At 43.9% G+C, this 21983-nt stretch overlaps 1 protein-coding gene across 1 annotated transcript in view; it reads left to right on the top strand.

Moving 5' to 3' along the window:
* The window catches only part of LOC308058780 (uncharacterized protein), a gene marked incomplete at its 5' end in the record, with an annotated part of 47003 nt that extends 26205 nt beyond the window's left edge, over positions 1-20798 (top strand). Inside the window, one exon of the mRNA XM_080375139.1 lies at positions 26-20798. Within this exon, the coding sequence (XP_080231265.1) occupies positions 26-42 (17 nt within the window). The 3' untranslated portion in view covers positions 43-20798. The remainder of the gene's footprint in view (positions 1-25) is intronic.
* Positions 20799-21983: the final 1185 nt, after the last annotated feature.

Here is a 21983-nt window from a genome sequence, read left to right as displayed (position 1 = left end):
AAGCTTATAAATCTACTCACGCCAGGATGTTACGGCATGTAAACGTGTGGATTTCAGAGGAGAGACAATGAGAGCTGCATAGATAGTGCAGTTCTTGGGAAACTGACTGCTCCAAGCTTTGATCCTCAGAGTCTGCAGGCTCTCCCAGGCATCCCCATATTTCAGCACAGTGTGAAGCTCTGGTTGCTCTTTGCTTGGACGCCTGGATGAGAAACTGGGGAACACTGAAGACAAGGTGCTTGTTTGAACGATCTATGAAGGAGGTGCTGACCCTGTTCCCAGCCAAGGCAAGCATCCAGGGATCTCCAGGAGGTATTGTGCTGATACCTTGTTTTCTGGCTGAAAGGAGATTGCCACCTCTGTTCTTGTAAGTGATCATGCAAAAAAATAAAGAGACTGAACTAACATGAATAGCTCCTGTTGTACCCTTTTGTACTCTTTTGGACTTTATATCAGTGATGATTTGTCTTATACAGACTTGCTTCCTTTGACTACGAATGCCCTGACCCCATGGCAACAGCCCCGTCTTATCCCAGCTCCCCTCCAGCCAAGAGGCACCATGTAGCTGAGTGTACATTTGTAGCCTGTGTGCTCACTTGCCAGCCAGAAAGGCTGTGCTGGCTGCCCAGGCGGTCCCTGCCAAATATAACAGCTGAATTTGGCATGTCCTTCCCTCACCGGGGTCACAAACTCGGGTCTATCTTCTCTTCCCTCACTTAATGTTAGTTGAAACTGGAATCAAAATTTATTAGGGTGTGTGTACTGAGAGGAAGGGTAGGCTAAAAGGCAGACAAGCAGGCAGTGCAATTGCAGGATTTTTATTTCCTAAGCTAAAATTAACCAAAGCTTACACAATCTTTGGTTTGGGGTGAGCCTTGGTTCAGGGAGCAAACCCTGGTGTCAGGCTATGGGAAATGGTCCAGGGGATGAGATGGGATGAGAGAGCTCTCCTCCACCCAGGGATCCTTCTCGCCGCTTCATTCCAAGGCTATAGCCTTGGGGTGACAGGAGAGGAGGCTCCCTCTGTTGTGTTTGTCCTGTGAGGCTCAGTCAGGGATCCTTCCCACTTCCTAAGGGAGCCACAACACTCTCCAGCCCTGCCTGGGCTGGGCACCCTAGGGAGCCAACATGCCCGGTGATATGCTCAGCCTTGCTCAAGTGCCTACTGATGGCAGGCACCAGCCTTTCCCAGTCTCCTGTCTCAGGCCACGGTTTGTTTGTGAGATCGTTTGCCTATGTGAAAGGTTTAAAAAGTTTATGTCTGTCTAGTTCTGTTTAGTTAGTGAAAAAAAAAAAAAGAAAGAAAAGTAATTCTTGAATTCTTGGTTCTTTCCAGATTGGCCCGTTCCTGTATACAAGAAGTTTAAAATAAAGGCAGGGAATGCATCTCTGCTTTTACAATTCTATCTGGGGACATTTGCCACATATAGTTACATGTATTTAATTTTGAATGAGCTCTTTGCAGTTCACCTCTAAGCAGATGTTCGTCTATACCTGAAAACATGAGAAGGGCTCAGAGCTGGCTCAGCCAGGGGAGGAGAGGCCAATCAACTTACAAGTGAATTTTTACAGGGAATATATTTTTAGACTAAGAATTTTAAAACTTGTGTATGTCTGTGAATCTGGTTGTGCATGAGGCTTTCTTTTTGTCTATCTCCCAGCCCTGCTCCCTCCTTTCCTCCTTCTGCCTGTTTCCTACCTCTCCCCTTCCCCATCCTGCCTCAGAAAATTAGCTTTCATTGGGCTTTTATAGCTGCACTTTTAAGTCAGTCAAGGTTATTTTCTGGTGCTTAAATTCCTAGTTAACATGTCATGGTGCCATTCAGTGCTGGAAATGATGTAATTTATTGGGTAGCTGGTCAATTGCACAAATAGCTGGAAAAACAAGTTTAGCTTGATATAAATAACAAGACACAACAGTATATACAGTACAACACCTTGCCTCCTGCTGCAAATCTCCTGACTTCTGTTATTCTGGTTTCAGCACGCCTAGCTGCCTCCTTACATTCACTACTATGAAATAAGATAATTATAGCACAAGTAAATATTACCCAATCAATCTACTGTAACAACTGTTAAAACAAGCCATCTTATAAATTTTGCTAACAAAATATGCCTCAACCCAATATACACAGAAGGTAAGTTTCTCTGACCTTGAAACAAATTCCAAGAGCAAAGAACATTACATGCATAATGAACATCCAGTGATGAGAAGCAGAGTTGGGGTCCAGCCCTGTTTCCTCTGACCCCCTGAAATCTCCTCAAGCTCAGTGGCAGAAGGATGGTGTGTTTTGGGACAGCTTGTCTCTTCAGGTACAGTGTAAATAGAAATAGTCCTCTGAAATCACAGATTGCCTTCTTCCCTTAAGTCCAGTGGCTGAGCTCGGACAAACTAACACTCCTCTTCCCTGCAAAACATCAGAGTCCAGTTCTTATGGGTGTGACGGCTGCACACGCCAGCAGTTTGGTACAAGGAAACCATAAAGCCTCTTCAAAAACCAGAGTATCCCCACCAAATCCATTTAAAAAGAAAAAACCCCAAACAACCAAACACCAGCAGAGATCAGAATAAGTTACTCAGTGGTAAGTTGCTCACGTTTCTGTGCAGAAAGTACTGCATGAGCTCATAACATTGTGTACTGCAGAAGACTGCTCAAACTAGGGGCAAACTTCTGGACCAACTGCAGCAGCAGGCCTGTTTGGAAATGCTACTGGATTTAAGGTTCAAATCCAGGCACTGCTCTGTAGGTTTACCTAACTGACTCACGATGAGAAGACAGTTTCTGTTGGGGTGGGGAGAGAGGAGGAAAAGAAGCCAAAATGCCTGATTGTGAAGATTAATGCCTTTTAAAACAAAATAAAGATGTTCTGAATCTGTGTGTGGCAGAGAGGGGTCTCAAGGGGGAAGCTAATTATGATATACTGCTTGAATACCATTATGCACTAATTACTGAAAAAAAGATGATGGATTCAAAAACCTTTGTATTACTAAATGCAACCAGACTAAGGCCAGTGTTGGCAGCTTTTGAAAACCCCACTGCAAGAAGCAGCCAGATCATGCATTGCCTGGACATCTCCCAACAAGCACGTGCTGGATTTCCCACACAAAAGGTGAAGTATGGCCATCTAACCTCTGCCAAATCCAGGTGTCAGAGCGGGTTGGTTGTTCTGGCCAGACCTTGCGTGGGATGTAAGTTGGGAAGAATGGCATGCACCGTTTGTACAACTGGTCTGCGAGCTGCCAGGAGTGCATGGTCTGGACTTGCAGGAAAGGAGAGCTGTTTCCTGGTTGATACCACTCAGAAATATTGCCTTAGATTTATCTCTTAAGGTCCCTCTAAAGGAAGGACTTGAGGTATGGTGGTAGCCACCTAGGACTCCTCAGGACTCAGTGGAGAAAGGTCTCAGAAAGTGATCTGGGGTCCAGGGTAGGCTGAAACATCTTTCTAAAAAGCTGAGTAAATTTGGTGTCCTTCCCTCTGCCTGGGAAAGCACCCTGGGGACAGTGGCAGGGTAGGCCTGGGCTGACATAGCGTGGCTAAAACCCCTGTAAAATGCACCCTCCATTTCATACGTGTTATGTGGAGGAGGAGTGGGGTGGGCTGGAGGAAATGGAAATATTGCATTTGTGCCTATAGTAGCTGAGAAGCACCGCTTACTAGCTCTGGTATGCTCCATGCTGTGCCTTGTCTACCAGTCCCTGGACCTCTCAGCTGGTGCCACATGTCTGCTGGGAAACCAGATGCATGTGCTGCATCTCACAGGGGTTTTGTACATCCCTAAGAATAAGGTGTGGCTCATGTTGCTGTCTCTCTACTGTGGTAAACTGAATGTCCTTATGACCATTTGTTGTCATAGAACGGCCCATTTCCTTACCTACCTTTGGACTGTTTCACCTGCCAAAAAGGGGCACCTGCCAACATTTCCCACCTGAACAGCCCCTTGCTCATCTTAACCCATGAATCATGCCTGGAAACTGAGTGGGAGAGTACTAGTTGGCATGGGACAAAAGCCATGTCCCAGATTTTTCATGCCCCATGTCTGTAGCAGCCTTCCCAAGGTCCCTAAAACTTGTCCAAGGTCTGACTGACCTGAAAAATTTCTCAAGGTCCATCCTAGCAGCTGAGCAGAACAGACAGTTGACCTCCAGGCATAGGCACTGTTTATTACACTAACTCCTTGGTGGCCTTATGGTCCTGTTCTCCTTGACATGGAGTGACCAGAGAGTAAGGCTTCAAGCATATGGGATGCAAAAAATGCAGAGAAAAAGCTGCATTTGCTTGCTGGGGAGTGACTTCCCCTGGGATCCAGTCAAATCTGCTCCTTCTGGTAAATCTTAAAAACCATAGATGAATGTTGAAGAACATACAGAAGATGTCTGGAAATGGAGTCCATGACCTGGTGATCTCCTTGGGTCAGAAAGCAAACCTGCTTTTCCATTACCTTTGATACGTTGTCGGCTAAAAGAGGAGGATGTACTTTCTGTCTCTCCAAGGAGACACTTCTGGTTTACTTGTGCCAGCCATAACCATCTGGCCCATAAAGCTGAATGGAATTCATTGTCTGACATATGTCTTTTGTTGTTGCTTTTTGCTGAAAGTCTGGCTTTCTCATCAAGTGAGAATTTTTTTGCAGGAAAATTCTCAAGTCTTTTTTTACTCCTGCTTTTTTGGACAAAAGTTTGAATTTTTTGAAAGAAATTTTGAATAAAACCGAAGTATTTTTGTGGGTTTGTGTTTTTGGTTTTTTTTTGGGGGTTGGTTTTTTTGGTTTTTTTTTCCCTCATTTTCATGAGAACAAGCATTGCTCACCTCAAGTGAGGGGCTGACCATTCACCTAGAGAGGAACAATCCCAGGTGCCAGGATACGCAAGGGACACCCTGCTGGAAAGCAACTTGGCAGAAAAGCACCTGGGGCTCCTGGTGGACACCAAGTTGACCATAAGCCAACAATGTTCCATTGTAGCCAAGGTGGTGAATGGGATCATGGGCTGCGTTAGAAAGAGTGCTGCCAGTAGGTCAAGGGAGATGATCCTTCCCATCTACTCAGCCCTGGTGAGGCCACACCTGGAATGCTGTGTCCAGTCCTGGGCTCCTCAGCACAAGAGAGACGTGGACATGCTGGAGAGAGTCCAACAAAGGGCCACAAAGATGATTAAGGGACCAGAGCACTTCTCCTATGAGGAAAGGCTGGGAGAGCTGGGCCTGTTCAGCCTGGAGAAGGCTCAGGGGGATTTTATTAATGTATGTAAATACCTGAAGGGAGAACGCAAAGAAGATGAGGTCAGACTCCTTCCAGTGGTGCCCAGTGTCAGGACCAGAGGCAACGGACATAAACTGAAACACAGGAGGTTCTCTCTGAACATCAGGAAACACTTTTTTACTGTGAGGGTGACTGAGCAACTGCAGAGGTTGCCCAGAGAGGTTGCAGAGTCTCTTGGAGATATTGAAAAGTTGACTGGATGTGGTCCTACGCAGCCTGCTGTAAGTGGCCCTGCATTAGCAGAGGCTTGGACCAGATGATCTCCCAAGATCCCTTCCAACCTCAGCCCTTTGGTGATGCTGTGATACCAAAAGCCTGCTGGGAGATAACACAGCAGTTCTATAGGAAACTAAAGCAGCTGTAGTCTTGCCTGTGATCTCCACAGGAAGCAGTCCTTGAAGTCAGCTGTTCCCACAGTGATACATGGATTTAATTTTTTGAGAGAAGTACTTAGAGTAGACAGGAGATGGGGACCTGGGAGTGAAGGTGATGTGGGAGGCACCTTGAGCTGGGTCTGAAAGGAAGGAAGGGGCTCCCAGGAGAAAAGCAGTTGCATTGGCAGAGGCAGAGCCTGCTAGACAGTGTGGACAGGGCAGCATGGGAAGGCAGCTGCGCTGCTCCTGTTGGGAGTGCTGGCTTGTTTGGTGCTGCCTTGTGTCCTGCCATGGGACCAGCTTTCTCCAAACTCATATCACCCCAGAGTGAATGTGCAGACCCAACTGCATCCAGCCAGAAATGGAACAGGCTTTGCTGGTTTTAAAGTGTGAATGTTTCCTGCCTTGATGGAAACACCTAGATTTGTTATTGCAAAGCTAGGGACAATCTCACAAAGCCAAGCTTAGGCCAACCGAAGGAGAAAAGAGCGCAACACACTGTGCATGCAAGGGTGGAGAACAGGAGCATGGGATTTGGGGTTGTGGTTTTGGGTGTGCATGTAAATTGTTTGTGTGGGCAATTTGCTGTTTTTACAGTGAAAAATCCTGATCTTCCAAAACTGCCTGTGTGGAAAATAAGGGAGTACAATTTTCACTACTCAGATTTATAATCTGCTCTCAAAAGTATGCCCACAGGAAGCAAAATTAGAATTTTCTTCTCAGGACAGTGCTAGCTCAGGATTTTAAAATACATCTTGAGCTAACATTTTTGTGAGTCATCCTGCATCACCGAATAAAGATATACATGATGTGAGCACTGCAGATTTAGGAATGAGCCAGGGTTGTTTTGTTGCTTTGCTCCATTATTGAGAATTTTCTGATTCTGCCACCAGTGGTTCGTTAGGTTGAGCCTGTCTGTAGTACAGCTTCACAGGACATGATGGAGAGATTACTTCGGTTCTATAAACATGCTGCTAAAGTCTGAGCAGCCAAAATATGTGACTATGGTTTTTTGTGGTGCTTTCATGGGTATCATTACACAGAATATATAGGTAGGTACCAGCTCACAGTCTTATATCCTCAAAGGAAAAAAAAATAATGTCAATTTCCATGTGTGAAATTATTCTGTTTAACAGGAGATATATCAATACACCACAACAGGGTGTAAAATATGTTTGCTTTGTAATTAGACCAGCTGTGTTGGGAGAACAAAGCAGGGGTTAAACAAGGCCACATGTTTAATCAGAGGTCTCACAGGGCTATGAATACAAGGAAAGCTGATCTTTTTTCATGATATCAATATAATGCAGTCATCCTGTGTGGGTTTTGCATACCATCCTGTCCACAACCAGAGAAGTGACTCCTATTTCAGTAAGAATTAAAGCAAAAGCAAGGGAAGACCAAAGGGTTGAGGGAGTTGATCTGGAGGAGATGATGATAAATCCCACTGCATCTTGTAACCCCCTCCTGTTCTTTCCTCCACAGCGGCATTATCTTCCCATCATAACCACTTCCTTAATAAACAATTAAGCTTTGTGTTTGGAATCTAAACATAATTTTTGGGGCCGAGGGAGAAAGGGACTGGGTGGCTCAGGGCTTGGCGGTAACACAATCAAGTCTACAGTGGCTTGAATTTCATCCAGGTTGCGTTGCCCTTGATTTATTATCTGTCCTCATGGAGGGGAATCACTGTCTCCCCTCCACACTGTTTTGGTGTGTCTACCCTGTAGTAACATCAAGCAAGACAAAATATCATGCATTTATTTTCTCACAAATATTGGACTGATTTATTTCAAGAAGTGAATTCTTGCTGATGCTCTTCATGCTCCTCTGTAATGGAAACTCAGCTCAATAGCCAAGTGAATGTTGAATAAATGAATACAGGTATTCAGTCCTGATGCTTGATTACAAAAGTGATAAGGACAGAAAAGCAACGAGCCATGTGGCTACATCTGCATGTACAGTCCCTACCTTCACTGATAGCTGTGGGTCAATCTGGTGTCGCTCACATTTCTGTAATGCACAGAATGGGGGGACAGCTATGCTGCTGCTGTCCATGCTGGTAATTGTCCGCGGCCTGAGATACTCCCTTGCTTTTCAGTGCCATCAATCTGGCAACTTCCCATTGTATGTAATTATTATTAATTTCCTCCCCCCACCCTCAAATGCTTGGAAAATGATGAGATAGTTTGCTCACAAACAGTTTTCATGAAAGAAACAGCTGGGTTGTTCTATCTCTTTACAAAGGCTTTCTGCATATCTGTCGAGCTGGAGTGTAGCGTGATGAGCTGTTTCTGTTGAGAAACCAGAGTTTACAGAATAAACAAAGTTGAGGTAAACCCTGATTATGAGGAAAGTCTGCATGTTAGGCTCCTTTGCAGCCTTCACTCACACGACTGGTCTGTACTTTTGGAAACACTTCCAAGGTTTTTCATTTGTGAATTGGTGTAAACGGCTTGTTGGAGCCAGGCGTGCCTAAATTCTCACCAACTTTTCCTTAATCTCTTTTGACTTGAACAGAGCCTCAGACAGGCGTGAGGAGATCAAGAGGGTCCCTGGGGAGTGCTCAGTTAGTGTGGTACCATCCAGCAGAACCGGTTCGGTGCTTCCAGCTCCCAGCCACACACTTCATTTTATGCTTTCGTAGATGGGAGAAGAAGCAAAGCAATGTGTGTCAATAAGCTAAAGGGAATTATCTCATGTACAAGGAACAGCAAACTCTGTGTTTTCCCTTGTTCGCTCTGGGATTTCTGCTATTTGTACTAAATTCAGCGCACCAGAGACTGAGTGCAGCTCCTGCTCCCTGAGGGCTATGTTCAGACATGTTGGGTCCTTGGGGTGGGAGTAGCATGGCAAGCAGGATCTGACGGAAAATCAGCTGCAAGGGGAAGTGGCAGAGCTCAAACATATCTTTTTCTTGGACTTTGTGCCTCTGTATAACCTAACCACAGCCTAGGTACCCTTGCTACTGCCAGCTCTTCTCGCCGGGGCACTGTGACATGGGGTGGGAAGGGTCCCCCGTTGCCTTCGGCTCTTCTGGCTCCTCTTCAGGCCCTGCTTGAGCCCTCACTTGATGACTGCACACAGGGCCCAGAACCTTTTCATCACACAGCTATTGATTTTTGCAGTTACTAGTATTGGTGTAGGTGGGATGAGGCATGTGTTGATGTGCCTCACCAGCCCAGAAAAGATCATGCAATTCAAATGCTGATGTAAAAGCCTGATTGCCTGCTTTGCCATGTGGTGGGAGTTAGAAAAGTGTCCTCAGTGGGTGTGAAATGCTAGATCTTTATTTGGACAGCCAAGAAGCCCAAGGTCTGTTGTTGACTTTACTTCAGTCCTTGCTTTAACAAAGTGTCTTCCCTCTTCATTGTGGGATTACCTGTAAGAGGCCTGGGTGAGATCTCTAGGTCGTGTGGCTTTAGTTGCTGCTGTTTCCAGTGCAGTGGGATTTTGCAGTTTTGAAGGCAGGAGGTGAGTGGCTTTCTAACTAAATACTCCAAGATTTCTGTTTGGTTTATTTTGCTCAGAAGAAGGTTCCAAGATAGAAGGCTGATTAAGAATGATTATGTGCTCACACTCTGTTTCTGACTGTCCTTTAGCCAGATCTTCAAAGAGAATTTTATTTGTTTGTGTTATGAACCAAATTTCTTGAGATCTGTGCTTACAAGAGGCTGTGATATTACCTGGGCATTATTAATTGGGAGATGCTTACTACCTTCTGCTGCTCAAAAACAACTAGAACATGTTGTTTGTGAAATGTGAAAGAAAAATGAAAACAATTTCCTATTTTCTGTCTTTGAAGTTAAGGGGGAAAAAACCCTCAGAGTATAGCTGAATTACCACATAAAGCAAAGTTGGGGTTTTTTTGTTGTTTTTTTTATTATTATTATTATGTAAAGATCAAAGTAGAGGGAGAAAAGTATTGAGAGGCATTTACTTTGATGAGTTTGGTTAAAAAGCAAAACTTGGTTTGATGGGGGAGATACAAACACAAAACACTATGTGCCGCAGATTTGCTGAATATGTTAAAATAGTGCTGAGCAGTATTAAATTAATGCAAAACTGAAGATTACACAAGGGTAAACGCTGCAGCTAATGTTTGACTAGAGCTGAACTGAGGGCTGAGTGCCTCCACTTAATTTGCAGACCATGCCCACGGCAACCCCCAGGAGGCTGGGAGTGGAGGAGACAGACATTTTATAGTGAGGAGCCACATTATTATTTTTAAATTTAGGAAAAAAAAAATCTGGCTAATGTTACTGCTTCTAAACGTTGGGGAGAGGCAACTGAGAGAAAGCAAGAAAGAAGAATCAGTGAGTGGCTTTTGGAGCTGAAAGAGAAAGATCTACTAAGCTAATACCCAGTAGGTGTGAATGTCTCTAGTAAATACTAGATCATAAATAGAACTAAGAAAATCAGCGTCGTTCAAAAGGCATGCTGCAGATAGCTAATCAGCCTAAAAGGGACTTGCAGCCACTGCTCAAGCATGTGCATGAAAAGTGTGCTTTTCATGAGCATTCATTTACACACCATCCAGCAGTGGAACGGTTGTGGTGAGTGAACATGATGGCATAGGGAAAGCAGTGAAATACAAAGTGGCTTTCAAGTTCAAACAAATATTTGAAAATTTTTTCTTCCACTCCACCCAGCTCAGACCATGGGACATTTTCCCTCCCTAGCAAGACTGGCCTTTCCCATCACACTGCCTGGCGGCCTGATCCTACTTTCTGGAACGAAGAGCACAGAAGACTGCTCTTGCTTTGCAATTAAGAGTTTTGTACAAGATCTTCCACTTTGGAAGAATATGTTTGAACCCCTGACAAGCTGTTGCAATTCCCATTTGCATGAGTAGTTGGAGAAATGAAAGGAAAGAGGAGGGCAGCACCAGGCTGAGACTGTAGCTGGTTTAAACTTATTCCTCAGATAATTTTGTTTTGGTCATTGAAGCCCTAAGTGCCTTTTAAGCATGATATGCTATGTCCTCAGTAGCACAGCAGTGGATATCTTTAGATTGGGTTTTCATCATATACTTTAATTTTCTAGGCCAGGGGATGACCATAATTGCTGAACAATTCAATGTAATGGAATGGGCAAATTCAGCGCTTTTTACTGCATTTTTCCACAGAATATCTAAAATCTTCTTTTCCACCGTAACCCATGTTTATGAAAGCAAGTACTTAACCCGCACATTTCCTGGACTTGAATCATTTCCTTAATAAGGCATAAAATTTTGCAAAATCACTCCCCTTACATTAACACATCATTATAAGGAGATATCAGTGTTTAGCACGTCAGAGGCAAACACTAGTCTGTGCAATGTACAGCTACACCACTCAGCTTCAGAGCCACGTACCGTGGCTTTCTAATAATAATTCTATAAAAGCAAGAACTTTCCTTCCTTTCTTTCCTTATTTTTTTAATTCAGTGTTTTACTCCTAGCTGTTATAGGCTGTTCTCTTGCACAGGATGAAGTATGTCAAACATGCTAGCTTTGCTTTTAGTTTTGGCTTTGATTCTGATAAGCAGAAACAAAACAGCAAGCGATGGCTACAATTTGAAACTGCTATAACCGCAGTTCATAAAATAATATTAAAAGATGACAAAAGTCATAAAAATCTCTGTGTTCCCTTCTGTTTCTGTGTTCTGTTAGACAGGAATCTCCTTTTCCAGGGAGACACTGGAAAGGCTAATATATTACTTCAAAAATAAAATAAATGTATACAAACCAGAATTTCTCCTGTCATGGGGCTGTGAACTTACTGTACTGCTGTAGGGCACTTGAACGTCCAACACCCAGTGACCTGGACAAACAGGTAGAGTAACTCCCAGGAGCAATTCCTCAGGCATCAAAAAATTTGCTTGCTTGGATTGACTTTAAGCATGTGCTCAGAATCTGGTCTTCACGCAGATTTCACATTGCTTTGTGACCTTTGCTTTGGAACAAGACTTCTTACCAGAGCAATTTTGCTGCAAAAGCCTTTTGCGTAGAGGGGGTCACCAAGCTACAAACATTCTTATGAGTTGAACACCTCTCTTTGTCCATCGAAAGGGTGGAGTGAGCAAGTCTCTGCAGAACCAGCTGCAGGGATGTGAGCCTAAGCCTTGCTTTGGCTTTGTGCAGTTCTGAGCTCTGTTCATTCAAACAACAGAACACACAAGGTGTTTCCTAGGGGAAGGCCTCACAGCTCTTGAAAAGTAGTAGTCAAGAAAGTAAAATCTTGCTTTATTTTTGACTGGGGACAGAGCTCAGATCCACCTGTGTTTCAGGCACTTGGACCATCTATCCCAGGACCCAACTCTTGCTCATGAGAAGGTCACTCAGCAGCTTTGTTCCTGGCTAAACCATAGCAGGCTCAGGTTTACATTAATAAAAATCTGTAAGATGCCATCATTTCATAAGTTAACACAAGTCAGACTCTGATGGTATCTCTGAGCCTTCTCCTGTTTTGTGAGCACACAGTCTGGGTTTTGACTGTTGAAGACACATCGGGATGAGCACACCAGCAAATAAAAAAGAATAACAGTTTTAATAAAGACCTGAGTGATACAGGGTTAATAAAAACTAAACACATGAGGGCTAGCTACAACCAGAATTAGCGCTGGTAGCATGCTGGGTCAGTTCTTTACAGTGTGTTCAGGGGTAGGATGAGTGGCTAGAAGCATGTTACTACAGTGAGGCTATTTGTGTGGGACTAGGCTTAGTTGTCTCAGAAATGTGAAATCATAATTATTGGGTTCCTTTCAGTTTGGAGCAATCCAGAAACGATACATCTTCTGAGTGTGTGGGAGGAGAATTTCCTTCTTTTCTTGTTCTCTTGCTCTCTCTCTTACATGTTCTTTTCTACTTCTTGATCCTAATGTGTGACAGTAAATAGTACTGGAAGAATTATTCATACTGAATAATTTTGTTGATATATTTCACCCTGGTAACTCTTCAAGCACATTGTGATTTCTCTCGAAAGCGTTTGAAAAATGCCACTAACTGTAAGCCACGTGATATGGTTTCCCTTCCCTAGTTGGGTGACTGTCTCTGCGATGATGACTCTGATGAGACTGCTCAAATGGGTGAGGAATGTGGAGCATGTCTGGGTCTCTCGAATTTTTCATGAGTCATGGGTTTTCCACCAGGTCAGAGCCTTTGGTTAAAAAAAAAACCCTGCAAACTTAATCTCTGTCATGAATTTCAGTCCAAAACAAGAAAATCCCACTCCCCCTCACTCCGGCTGCCCATTTTCTTCTCCTGTGTTCTGGGTGAAAAACATCCCAGGATTGCCAAGTTAATCCAAATTTCACAAGTAGTTGTGTTAGGGACACTTAGTTTCTACAAATTTTCTGCAGGCACAGTAGAGTAGAGAAGCCCTATCCAAGGTTTGGGTAGAGCAGTTTGAGCAGAAATCCAGCTCCGTGCTGAACACCAGGGAGAGGAGGTGTCACACATGCTCCAACTAAGTGAAAGTTTTCAAAGCTCATGTTTTATTCCTGGCCAGATAATCCAGCAGTGGACAACAAGGAACTGTGGGTGTTGTAGATGAAAAATGGATTAAACTGTGAACGTTAACAGGCAGCAGATAATTGGGTGTATGTATGTGTGTGGGTGAATGCCCCAAATGAGCTTTTGAATTCTCAAGCAGAAGCCTGCTACTTGCTAGCTGCAACAGGTACAGGCTTGTCAGTTTGGGGGCTAAACAAAAATAGCATGTCCTGAATTCTCCGTTAATAAAGGGATGTGGGGCAGAGACACCAATTAGGAGATTGATCATGTATTGTGCTTTTGTGTAGAAACTATTCATATTGTGAAATCTGGGGCTTGGTGTCCTGGAAACTAGAGTAGCCTGAAAGGAAGGGCTCCTGCAGAGAATAATTGGTAGTGGAAAAGGGAAGAGGGAGTCAGGAAGAGGAAGGCGATGATCCTACTAGGAGGAAACTCCCTGGTAGAGGGGAAAGTTCCTGAAGATCAAGGAGATGGGGAATCATTGCCACCAGTCCTGCTCAGTCACAGGATTGTGACCAGCCCAAGCAAAAGCAGCATGAAGGCTGTGGGTCTGAATACAGTCCCATTGCCTGTGTGATTTTCTACATGCTTTCCTTGGCCAACCGAGGATGTGCAGAGCTTGGTGACTGTGCTCTGCCTTCTACCCCATCCACCTCCTTCTACCCCTGGGCCTACCCTAATAAGGGCAATTTGTGCCTGCAAACTGATTTGCAATATAGTGTTTCCAACAAAATAGTGTTTGCAATATAGTAATTAATCCAGCCTGGCACTTTTTAGGCAATCTACAAATATGCAGTATGCATGTCCCTGCTTTGAGGACTTTTGTTGAGGAAAGCAGACAAATGACAGAAAAGCACAGAAAGCAGAAATGACAGTCTCCAGTTTCAAAAAAGGTCAGCAGCACGACAGGTCTAATTCCTATTGACACTGACCTACTGGCTCCTCACATTTTTGTCCTGGTACACAACTATCCAACAACATGTGCTTCATTGCCTTGATGTACCTTTAGCATCAAATGCCTAACTGAAAGCACTACTAGTTTGATACAGTTCTCTGGACCTTACCCAGGGCCCTGTTTCCAGATAATTTTTCTATCATGTTCAAGCACACATGGTTACACTTGGGTGGAGAAACTCTCTAAAAAGGTCATTTGTAATTTGGAGAGAATTGTCTCAAATGAAAAGATTTGGAAAAGGTGCTGAATGATCTGGGAAGTGAAAAAATCCCAGTGAAAGCATGGAAAACTAAGGAAAATGTTGATCATCATGATGTGACTGAACTGTAAAAGAACAAAACCCAACAGTAAATAAGCTAATAGCAACACGCATTTCCTTTTTGTCTTTGTTGCTCAATTCCTTGCTTGCCTTCTTATGTGCCAACCTTTTCTTCTTCCCCTTCTTCCCCTTCTTCCCCCTCTTCCCCCTCTTCCCCTTCTTCCACTGCCCTCCCCTCCCCTCCCCTCCCCTCCCCAGCTGTAAAGAGTTTGACCGGTCATAGCTCTGATGGGGGGGGGGGGGGGGGGGGGGAGACGGAGCACCCTGGGGTCACCCCAGCTGACTCAGGCTTTGTATCTACTACCTTTCCCTGTTTCAGCCTGGGAACTAGGTTCCGACTGTTGCTGGCGCTGGTGATGGTGGATCGAGGAGGTTTGCTTAGTTACCAGCTCCATTTCCAGCCCACAGGGACCTAGTTAAACTGAGACTTGTTGCTGCAGCCCAGACACACAGGTTAGGAAGAGGCTGCTGCCCAGGCCATTTCTGTGGATGGGGAGCTGGTCGCTGGTGCTCCCAGCAAACCACGAGGGGTCCTGACAGTGCAGAGCTTACAGGTAATGTGTCCTTACCCTGCTCTCAGACTGGGTGCCCTCTCTGACAGAGAAGCAAAAGGCAGAGAAGCAAAATCAAAGAAAGAGGGAGAAAAAGAGGAAGAAAGGGTATGGGAGAAGGCAGGAAAGAGAAGGAGTGTGGAAAAAAAATATAAAATAAAGACTCACAAAGAGTCTTTTACTGAGGATCTTTGAGTTTGGCATAGCTCAGAAGGTTACCAGTAAGGCACAGGCAGAAGTGTACAGGCAGGGTAATGTCCCTAAAATAAAGTATGAGCCAGTAATAACAGGGTCTTACAAATAACATGTTACACCTGGTCAGAAAGTCTTGCACAGTATCACACCATTAGATTTAGCGATCACTGTACATGTCAAAGCATGTTCCCACTTCACAACAAGCACTGGGGATGCACAGAAAAGGCTTTTGCTCCAGCTGATAATCCAGTGTTGGGGTGAGGCAGTGCCTGGGCTCAGAGAGACTCTGAGCCCCAGGAGCTGAGGATGCTCTGCTTCATTAGTACAGCACCAAAGCAGGCCTATGCATGAAAAAGTCACTGAAAGTCAAAAAGGTGTCTCTTAGGGTAACATCATAGACATTTGTCAATGTGGCAAAGCAATGAGCAGGGCAAAGACTGTTCTTTCTTGCTCAGTTTTCATATCTGCTGGGAGCTGTTCAGGCAGAAATGAATTTTTCCAGGTATTTTTTTAACAAAGAAATTCCACTTTATGGCAAACCTATAGATATTTCATGAAAAGACATGGAGTCCTTTATGCCTTAGAAATGCAAAAGGAGCCAGAACATATTTTTTGAAGTAGTTCACATATTTTTGTTAATAAATTCTTTTATGTGCTTTAGGTACAAGTTCTTCTCCCTGACACATGTTCATTTGCCTCCTAACATATTAAACATATACTAGACTATTTCTTTAAGAAATATAGTCTGAAAATAATCAACATTTTTAGTTGCAATGTCAGTTATTTCTGTGCTCCCCCATGCCATTTTATTATGGTGAAAGCACAAACAAAGCCACCTGGATATGAAATATTGCGCCTGATAAAAAAATCCATACAGTTGGAGAAATTTAAAAATGACAGGAATGGAACAGTAATGTATTCACATGTATAACAGCATCCATTCAGCAAAGGGCACGCTGTGCAGTCACTGGGAACCCAAGGGCCAGTCTCCCAGGCTCTCTGCCTAGCTCTGCTTTTTGACAGTCTCATGAAGGCACTACAGGTTTTTGGGGAGGCAAAGATATGGTGCAGGGAATTAAGAGTAACTCAAATAAGGGACTTACACCCTGAGGAGGTCAGCATCTCTGTTATCCAAATATTTCCATGGCTGTCAGGGTAGGGTCTGGCTGAATGGGGCTGCTCAGGAGCAAAGGCAGATGTTCAACAGGATTGCCAAAGAGCAGGGGTTTTCACAGAGGGATAGCCAAGATCAAAGGAAAATGGCACCACTGGGTTGACCAGGTTGTGGCAATCTGTACCTGTGTAGGAGCAAATTCCTATGTGGTCTGTCCATCTGTAGTTTCTTGCAGGATGAGGGCGGTTGTTTTTTTTCTGAGAGACTTGATGATTCAGCAAAATAAAATTAGTTTCTTTTTCTTGGCATGTATACTCTTTTCAGGATGTTTCTCTGCCCAAGACTGAAAATACTTTCATAAAGAGATGAAATTTGAAAGGTCATTGACAAAGAAACAAACAAACAATCAGGCAGCAAGACTGGAGAAGACATCTGTCCTTCCACAACAGCGTAGATGGTATGGAGAATCAAGAAAGTGTTAGCAGTAGACTGAATTTACAATATATGCAGTTAACATGCAAGGGACACAAGAAAAACAGTAGAGGGCAAGCATTTATTGTCTGCAACCCAAGAGATTTTTTTCTAATGGATGTGATAACTTCCTGAGAGTAGGAAATCCCCAGTTAATACTGGGGGGTTAGATAAAGAAGGAACACCTATAACAGTCTCAGAAGGACCTGCATCCCAAGACTTTATAACATGGGCTTGTTTTATGCACAAGTATAGACAAAATGGACCCTTTGAGTAGGAAGAGTAATGTCTGGAGAAAGAAGGTTTGGCTTCGTTTGCTTCAGGGAAGGACCTTCTTGCCCTGGCACCTCCCAGCTGCTCCTATGTTTGTGTGAATAGAGAAGGCTTGAAGGGTTGAGAGGCTGCAACCAGAATGTGGTGCTGCATCTTTATTTAACACCGCTATGAATGAGCAAACAATTCCTCACCCCAAATCACCTGATAATCTACTGCCTCTCTTGGGCCCCGCTCCCACCACCGCTGCTTTTAAACCCTTGTAATGCCACTGATTTCAATGGAGCTAATCTGAAAGGTACACACATGGGAGACAGATAAGAATCACTTTGCTACTATTCTGAATGACATGGCCTGCACTTCACAGCTGGCAAACGTGTATATTTAGTGGCACCACCACACACTGGGGATAGTAGATGTTGAAATTACATTAATCTGAATTGAATATTCCAAGCAAAAGTACTGCCAAAACACACACCCGTTTTGGTAGTGGCAATGGAGGGAAGCCAGCGCTCCTCCTCCCCTCCCCCCCCCCCCCCCCCCCCCCCCCACAGGGTTCATGTGGAGTCTTTCAATAAGTTTCTGAATGCATAAAGTGGGGGAACGTCATTGTCACCTGACAGGAATGATCACATTTTGATGGTAAATAATTACCAGCTCCCAATTACAAATGTGAGCCTCTTAAACTTCTGTAATTCATGGCAACATGCTTGCTGCCTCCAGCCATAAATCACAGTTTTTGCTAGGGAGTGGGTGAAAGAGCCATCTGTGATGATTTGCAACAAAGTCTCCAAATAGCCTAATTTATCAATATTATGTTCATCTTTTTGCCCATCTCCGTTGGCCCGAGCTCGTCTGAACAAATGTCCTGTTCCTCCCGCCCAGCACAGGTCACCAGGACAGATCCTCCTACACACACATCTGACTCTGCAGCACCCATTCCTGTAGTCTGCCTGCAGTGCTGGAAGGGCCGTTTAACCCAGACACGCTGGTGACCACCTCTTTTAACAAGTCACTGATGCGCCTTGCTTGGTTTTCTGCAGCATGGCATTTATTGCGAGACTAGCAGACGTTATTCATTTTTTGCCTGGAGGTACACCCAACAGCACGGCGCCTCAGTAAGCTGGCAGGGCAGCGATACTCCTACCTTAGTGTTCACATCTCTGCCATGGTCCAAGTGACTCATATACAGTGCTACAGCTGTTTCAGCATTCTAATTTTTTTTTTTTTTAAAGCCAGCTCTATTGGTGACTAAAGCTTATGTAAGTAATCTAAAACCTCAGTATTTACAATATAAAAGCACCACAAGAAACCCCTCTCAGGCCTTAAGCTTCTGTAGGATTTAATTTGGGGGAATTTTATTTGAAGATGCAATATCCTACCCCCCACCCCCCCTTCTTTCTTTCCTACGTGGAATCAAAAAAGCGGATCTTGGATGGAAATTCACTATTTATAAAAATTAACTTACCTCATTTGTGTAAGAAAGACTGTCAACCTTGATTAGAAAGCATTAATTCTTAAAAGGAGTCACGTAAAGGTTTAACATTATTGTTTTCTCTAGGCCTGAAATGATAGAAGTTTTCAGAAATTTTAAATAAAAAGTGAAAAATGGATATGTGACTCAGGAAATGAGTGTATCTGAGAACTACTGCCAGGGCTATTTAAAAAAAAAAAAAAAAAGGCCAAAATAGCTCATCCTATTTTAGGGTTGCAAATCTTACAAAATTCTGAGAGGAAGCACTATCAAACCGTGTTCCATTCTGTTTTACTACAACTATGGCCAACTACAACTCTACAACAGCAGACTTACATTGAAGTATCACAGTACCGAATCAGTTCCTAAGCGTCATTCCTTTATCTGGTTATTTCATTCACCATTTTAGGTCACGCTCCTTGGCACAACAGTGGGATATGGTTCACACAAAATTGGCTTTAAAATTATTTAGTTAAACTGGTGCAAGATGTGGTCACTCAGGCTGATTTAAATCTGCTCTATATCAATTTAGTTTAAGTCATTTCCTGATCAGATTAAGCTGAATCAATACAAACCAACTTTAAATAGATTCCAGTGTTTGCACTGGCTTAACTAATCTGATTTTAAAACACACCTTTAATTAAAGCAGTGCGTTTCTGAGTGTGGAAAAGGCTTTGCAAGGCAGAACTGCTTGTCCGTGATAATTGGCTAGTATTTTACTACCCTGTTGTGCTAATTGTGACCTGTAAAATACATTGAAAAAGCAATGCTATGCCTGAGAAGCATGACAGTAGGTGAGACTTCCAATAAATGCTGCGTCTTCACCGTGGCTTGGCGCAGTCCAGATCCAGATGTGGGAAGAGAGTTGTGGCCTGTCAAAAGACAATTAACATATTTACCAGGCAGATGTGTTTCATTTATGCAATAGGCCACTCTCTAGAGAACCGACAGTAGTTGGAGAAATCAGTTGTACCTGCAGCTTGGGGGTTGTTTCAGTCTCTTTTTTTATTTTGTTTCCATCTTTTTGACTTGGCTGTTCTGAACATTTCTCACAATTTTGTTAGCAAGGAGACATCGTGGAGAAACATTATAGGAAAGCTTTACTCATAAAGAATATATAAAACTTGCACTTTATCCCAGGGTTAGAATTGTGACCTTTCTTTGGATTGTTGAAGTAGGGGTTTTTGCTATCTCCGTGAGCACTGTTGTGTATAGTCTGCTAGTCACATATGTTCTGTGCTTGATTCAAACTCAGAAATTTGCACAGTATTTTTGGTTAGCAGTCCAAAAGTGTTAGAAACATACTTAATCTCCTCTAGATAAGTGATGCTCCAAATAACAAACTAGCCAGGAAGCTCATGAGTCTTTATTGCCTTTTTGCTAGCAGGGAACTGAAATGCAGGGAAACAAAACTAAGATGCAGCCCACCTCTCCTATGCATCTTGCACGTCACCAAGTGGCCACACACATCTGCCTGCAACATCTGCCTGGGCTGCTGGGAGAGGTGTGTGGGAACAAAGAGGGGCAGAGAGGGATCCACTCAGGATCATTTTGGCTCCTCAGTCATTCTGTTGATTCTGCAGGGACATGGAGCTCCTCCTGGGCTGATCACATCTTCTTAAGCAAGGTGCCTTCTTCCTCCTTTAAGAATTGAGAGACCCAGCAGGAGACTTTGTGTGTCTCCACATACTAAGAATGTAGATTGCCCAGTTTTGTTTTCTTGTCTTTTGTATCACATTTCATTAGGTCAAAGCAAAATGGATGTTATGAGACTAACCAGGTGTAAAAAAAAAAATCCATCTTCTCTATAGTATGAAATTTAAAAGGTTTTGCTACTGTGTCTTAGAAGTCTGTAAAATAAAAAGAGCCTGGCAGGCTGGCAGCAGTGTGAAAATTTAGGGACGGTGCCGACTGTTGCAGCAGGAAATAATGGGCTCCCTGTATTACTCCACAATGCCCCAGTGCTGTATAAAAAGGGGAGCGTGAGACCTCTCTGCTTTGGAGAAGGAGAGAAGGGTAGTCAGAGCTGTTACCCCTGTGCTCTCCCCATCCTCTTTGGAAAGCTGAGGCAGAAAAGGTGCTGTCTTAAATACTTCCTGGGGAGTAGAGTGGAAAGGCTGTGTAGAAGCCTTCCAAACACTGTGAGATGAAGCAGCTATGGAGAACGAATGTCATCTAAAGTGGTGTAGGCATAGCGTATGGGTCTCCTGCACGTATCTCCCAGCTCTGAAGGGTGAGGACAGGATGGCAGAGGACATTCTCCATCCCAGAACAGGTCAATAAGCCCAGACCAAACTTGGTGCTCCTTGGTATTGCTGCACGGTGCAGATACACACCTCACCCTGTGCCTGAGAAAAGTGGAGCTGCATTGTTCCACTTGTTGCTTGGTTTCACTGTGGAAAACACACCTAGTAGTGTCTTTGTTTACATACAATGTAGATGTAAAGCAGACTTTGTTTTGGATTTGATGTGACACAGTTTGCTGCCCATATGCCAATGTCACCCAGGAAGTGCTCCACGGTAGCCTGCAGCTATTGTCCCATTTTAATATGGGGCATGGGGATATGAGTCCATGGAGCCCAAATCTCACAGCGCAGTGCCCTATCGTGACTAAAGGGCGCTTCGTCTCATCAAGGTGAAACAGACTGTATGCGAACCTGAAGCCTGGAGGGGTCCCAGGTGGATAATGGAGCTGTGCTAGTTAATTAAAATTGGTTGGGACCCTGACAAGCTGCCAGTGTGCCTAACAGGCAGAGCTTGAACATGCCCTTGCTTAGGATATTTTTGGAGAGCATACAAAAAGTTAAGAGTGTGCAGCCAGGCACATTATAACAACTTGCATCCCACCTTGTAATTTCTGGTTTTAAAACCTATCTGGATGAGTCAGAAGCAGCACACTAGTGCAAAGAAAGCACACATCCAGGACCCATTCTTTTACTGTGGGATTAAACCCTGCAATTGCCTGTATTGGTCTGTTACTCTTTGTGTTTCCAAAAATTTCCAAATGATAGTTGGGGCTGAATACTGTAAGTGCATTAGGGACCCTGTGAGGCCCAGACCCTGGCCCCTGAAGCTGAACAGCTCAACTGGTAAGGTGTAGAAGGACGGGGTGAGAAACAGAAGCATAGACAGATGGAGTGATTTCTGCAAGATCATGCAGTAAGCCAGTGGCAGAAACAAAACCAGATAAAAATCAAGTCTGGTGTGAAAGGCTATTCATTCACCATTTGAGAAGCAGATGTGAAACACACTTTGATGGGTCTCAGACCTGGTCTCACAGACATGTGCAGTGAAGGCAGGCTAGGATTTTGGTCCTCAGACAGAAATACCTCTGCAAGCCAGCCATGCTGGGACTACCGCCCTTCCTGTCACAGGGCTTATGATATCAACCCTATTCAAAATTGAACAGAAGACTGAAAGCTGGGCCAAAGTTTGTCCTTGTTAGTGATGCAGAAAAAGTTTGGGCAGAGAAGATGGGGAAGAAGAATCTCAGGGACCAG

This window comes from Falco punctatus (assembly GCF_963210335.1).
Source record: "Falco punctatus genome assembly, chromosome: 2".
In the NCBI taxonomy this organism is placed as follows: Eukaryota; Metazoa; Chordata; class Aves; order Falconiformes; family Falconidae; genus Falco; species Falco punctatus.
The sequence above is the reverse complement of the archived record's forward strand: the minus strand, read 5'-3'. Positions and strand labels throughout refer to the sequence as shown.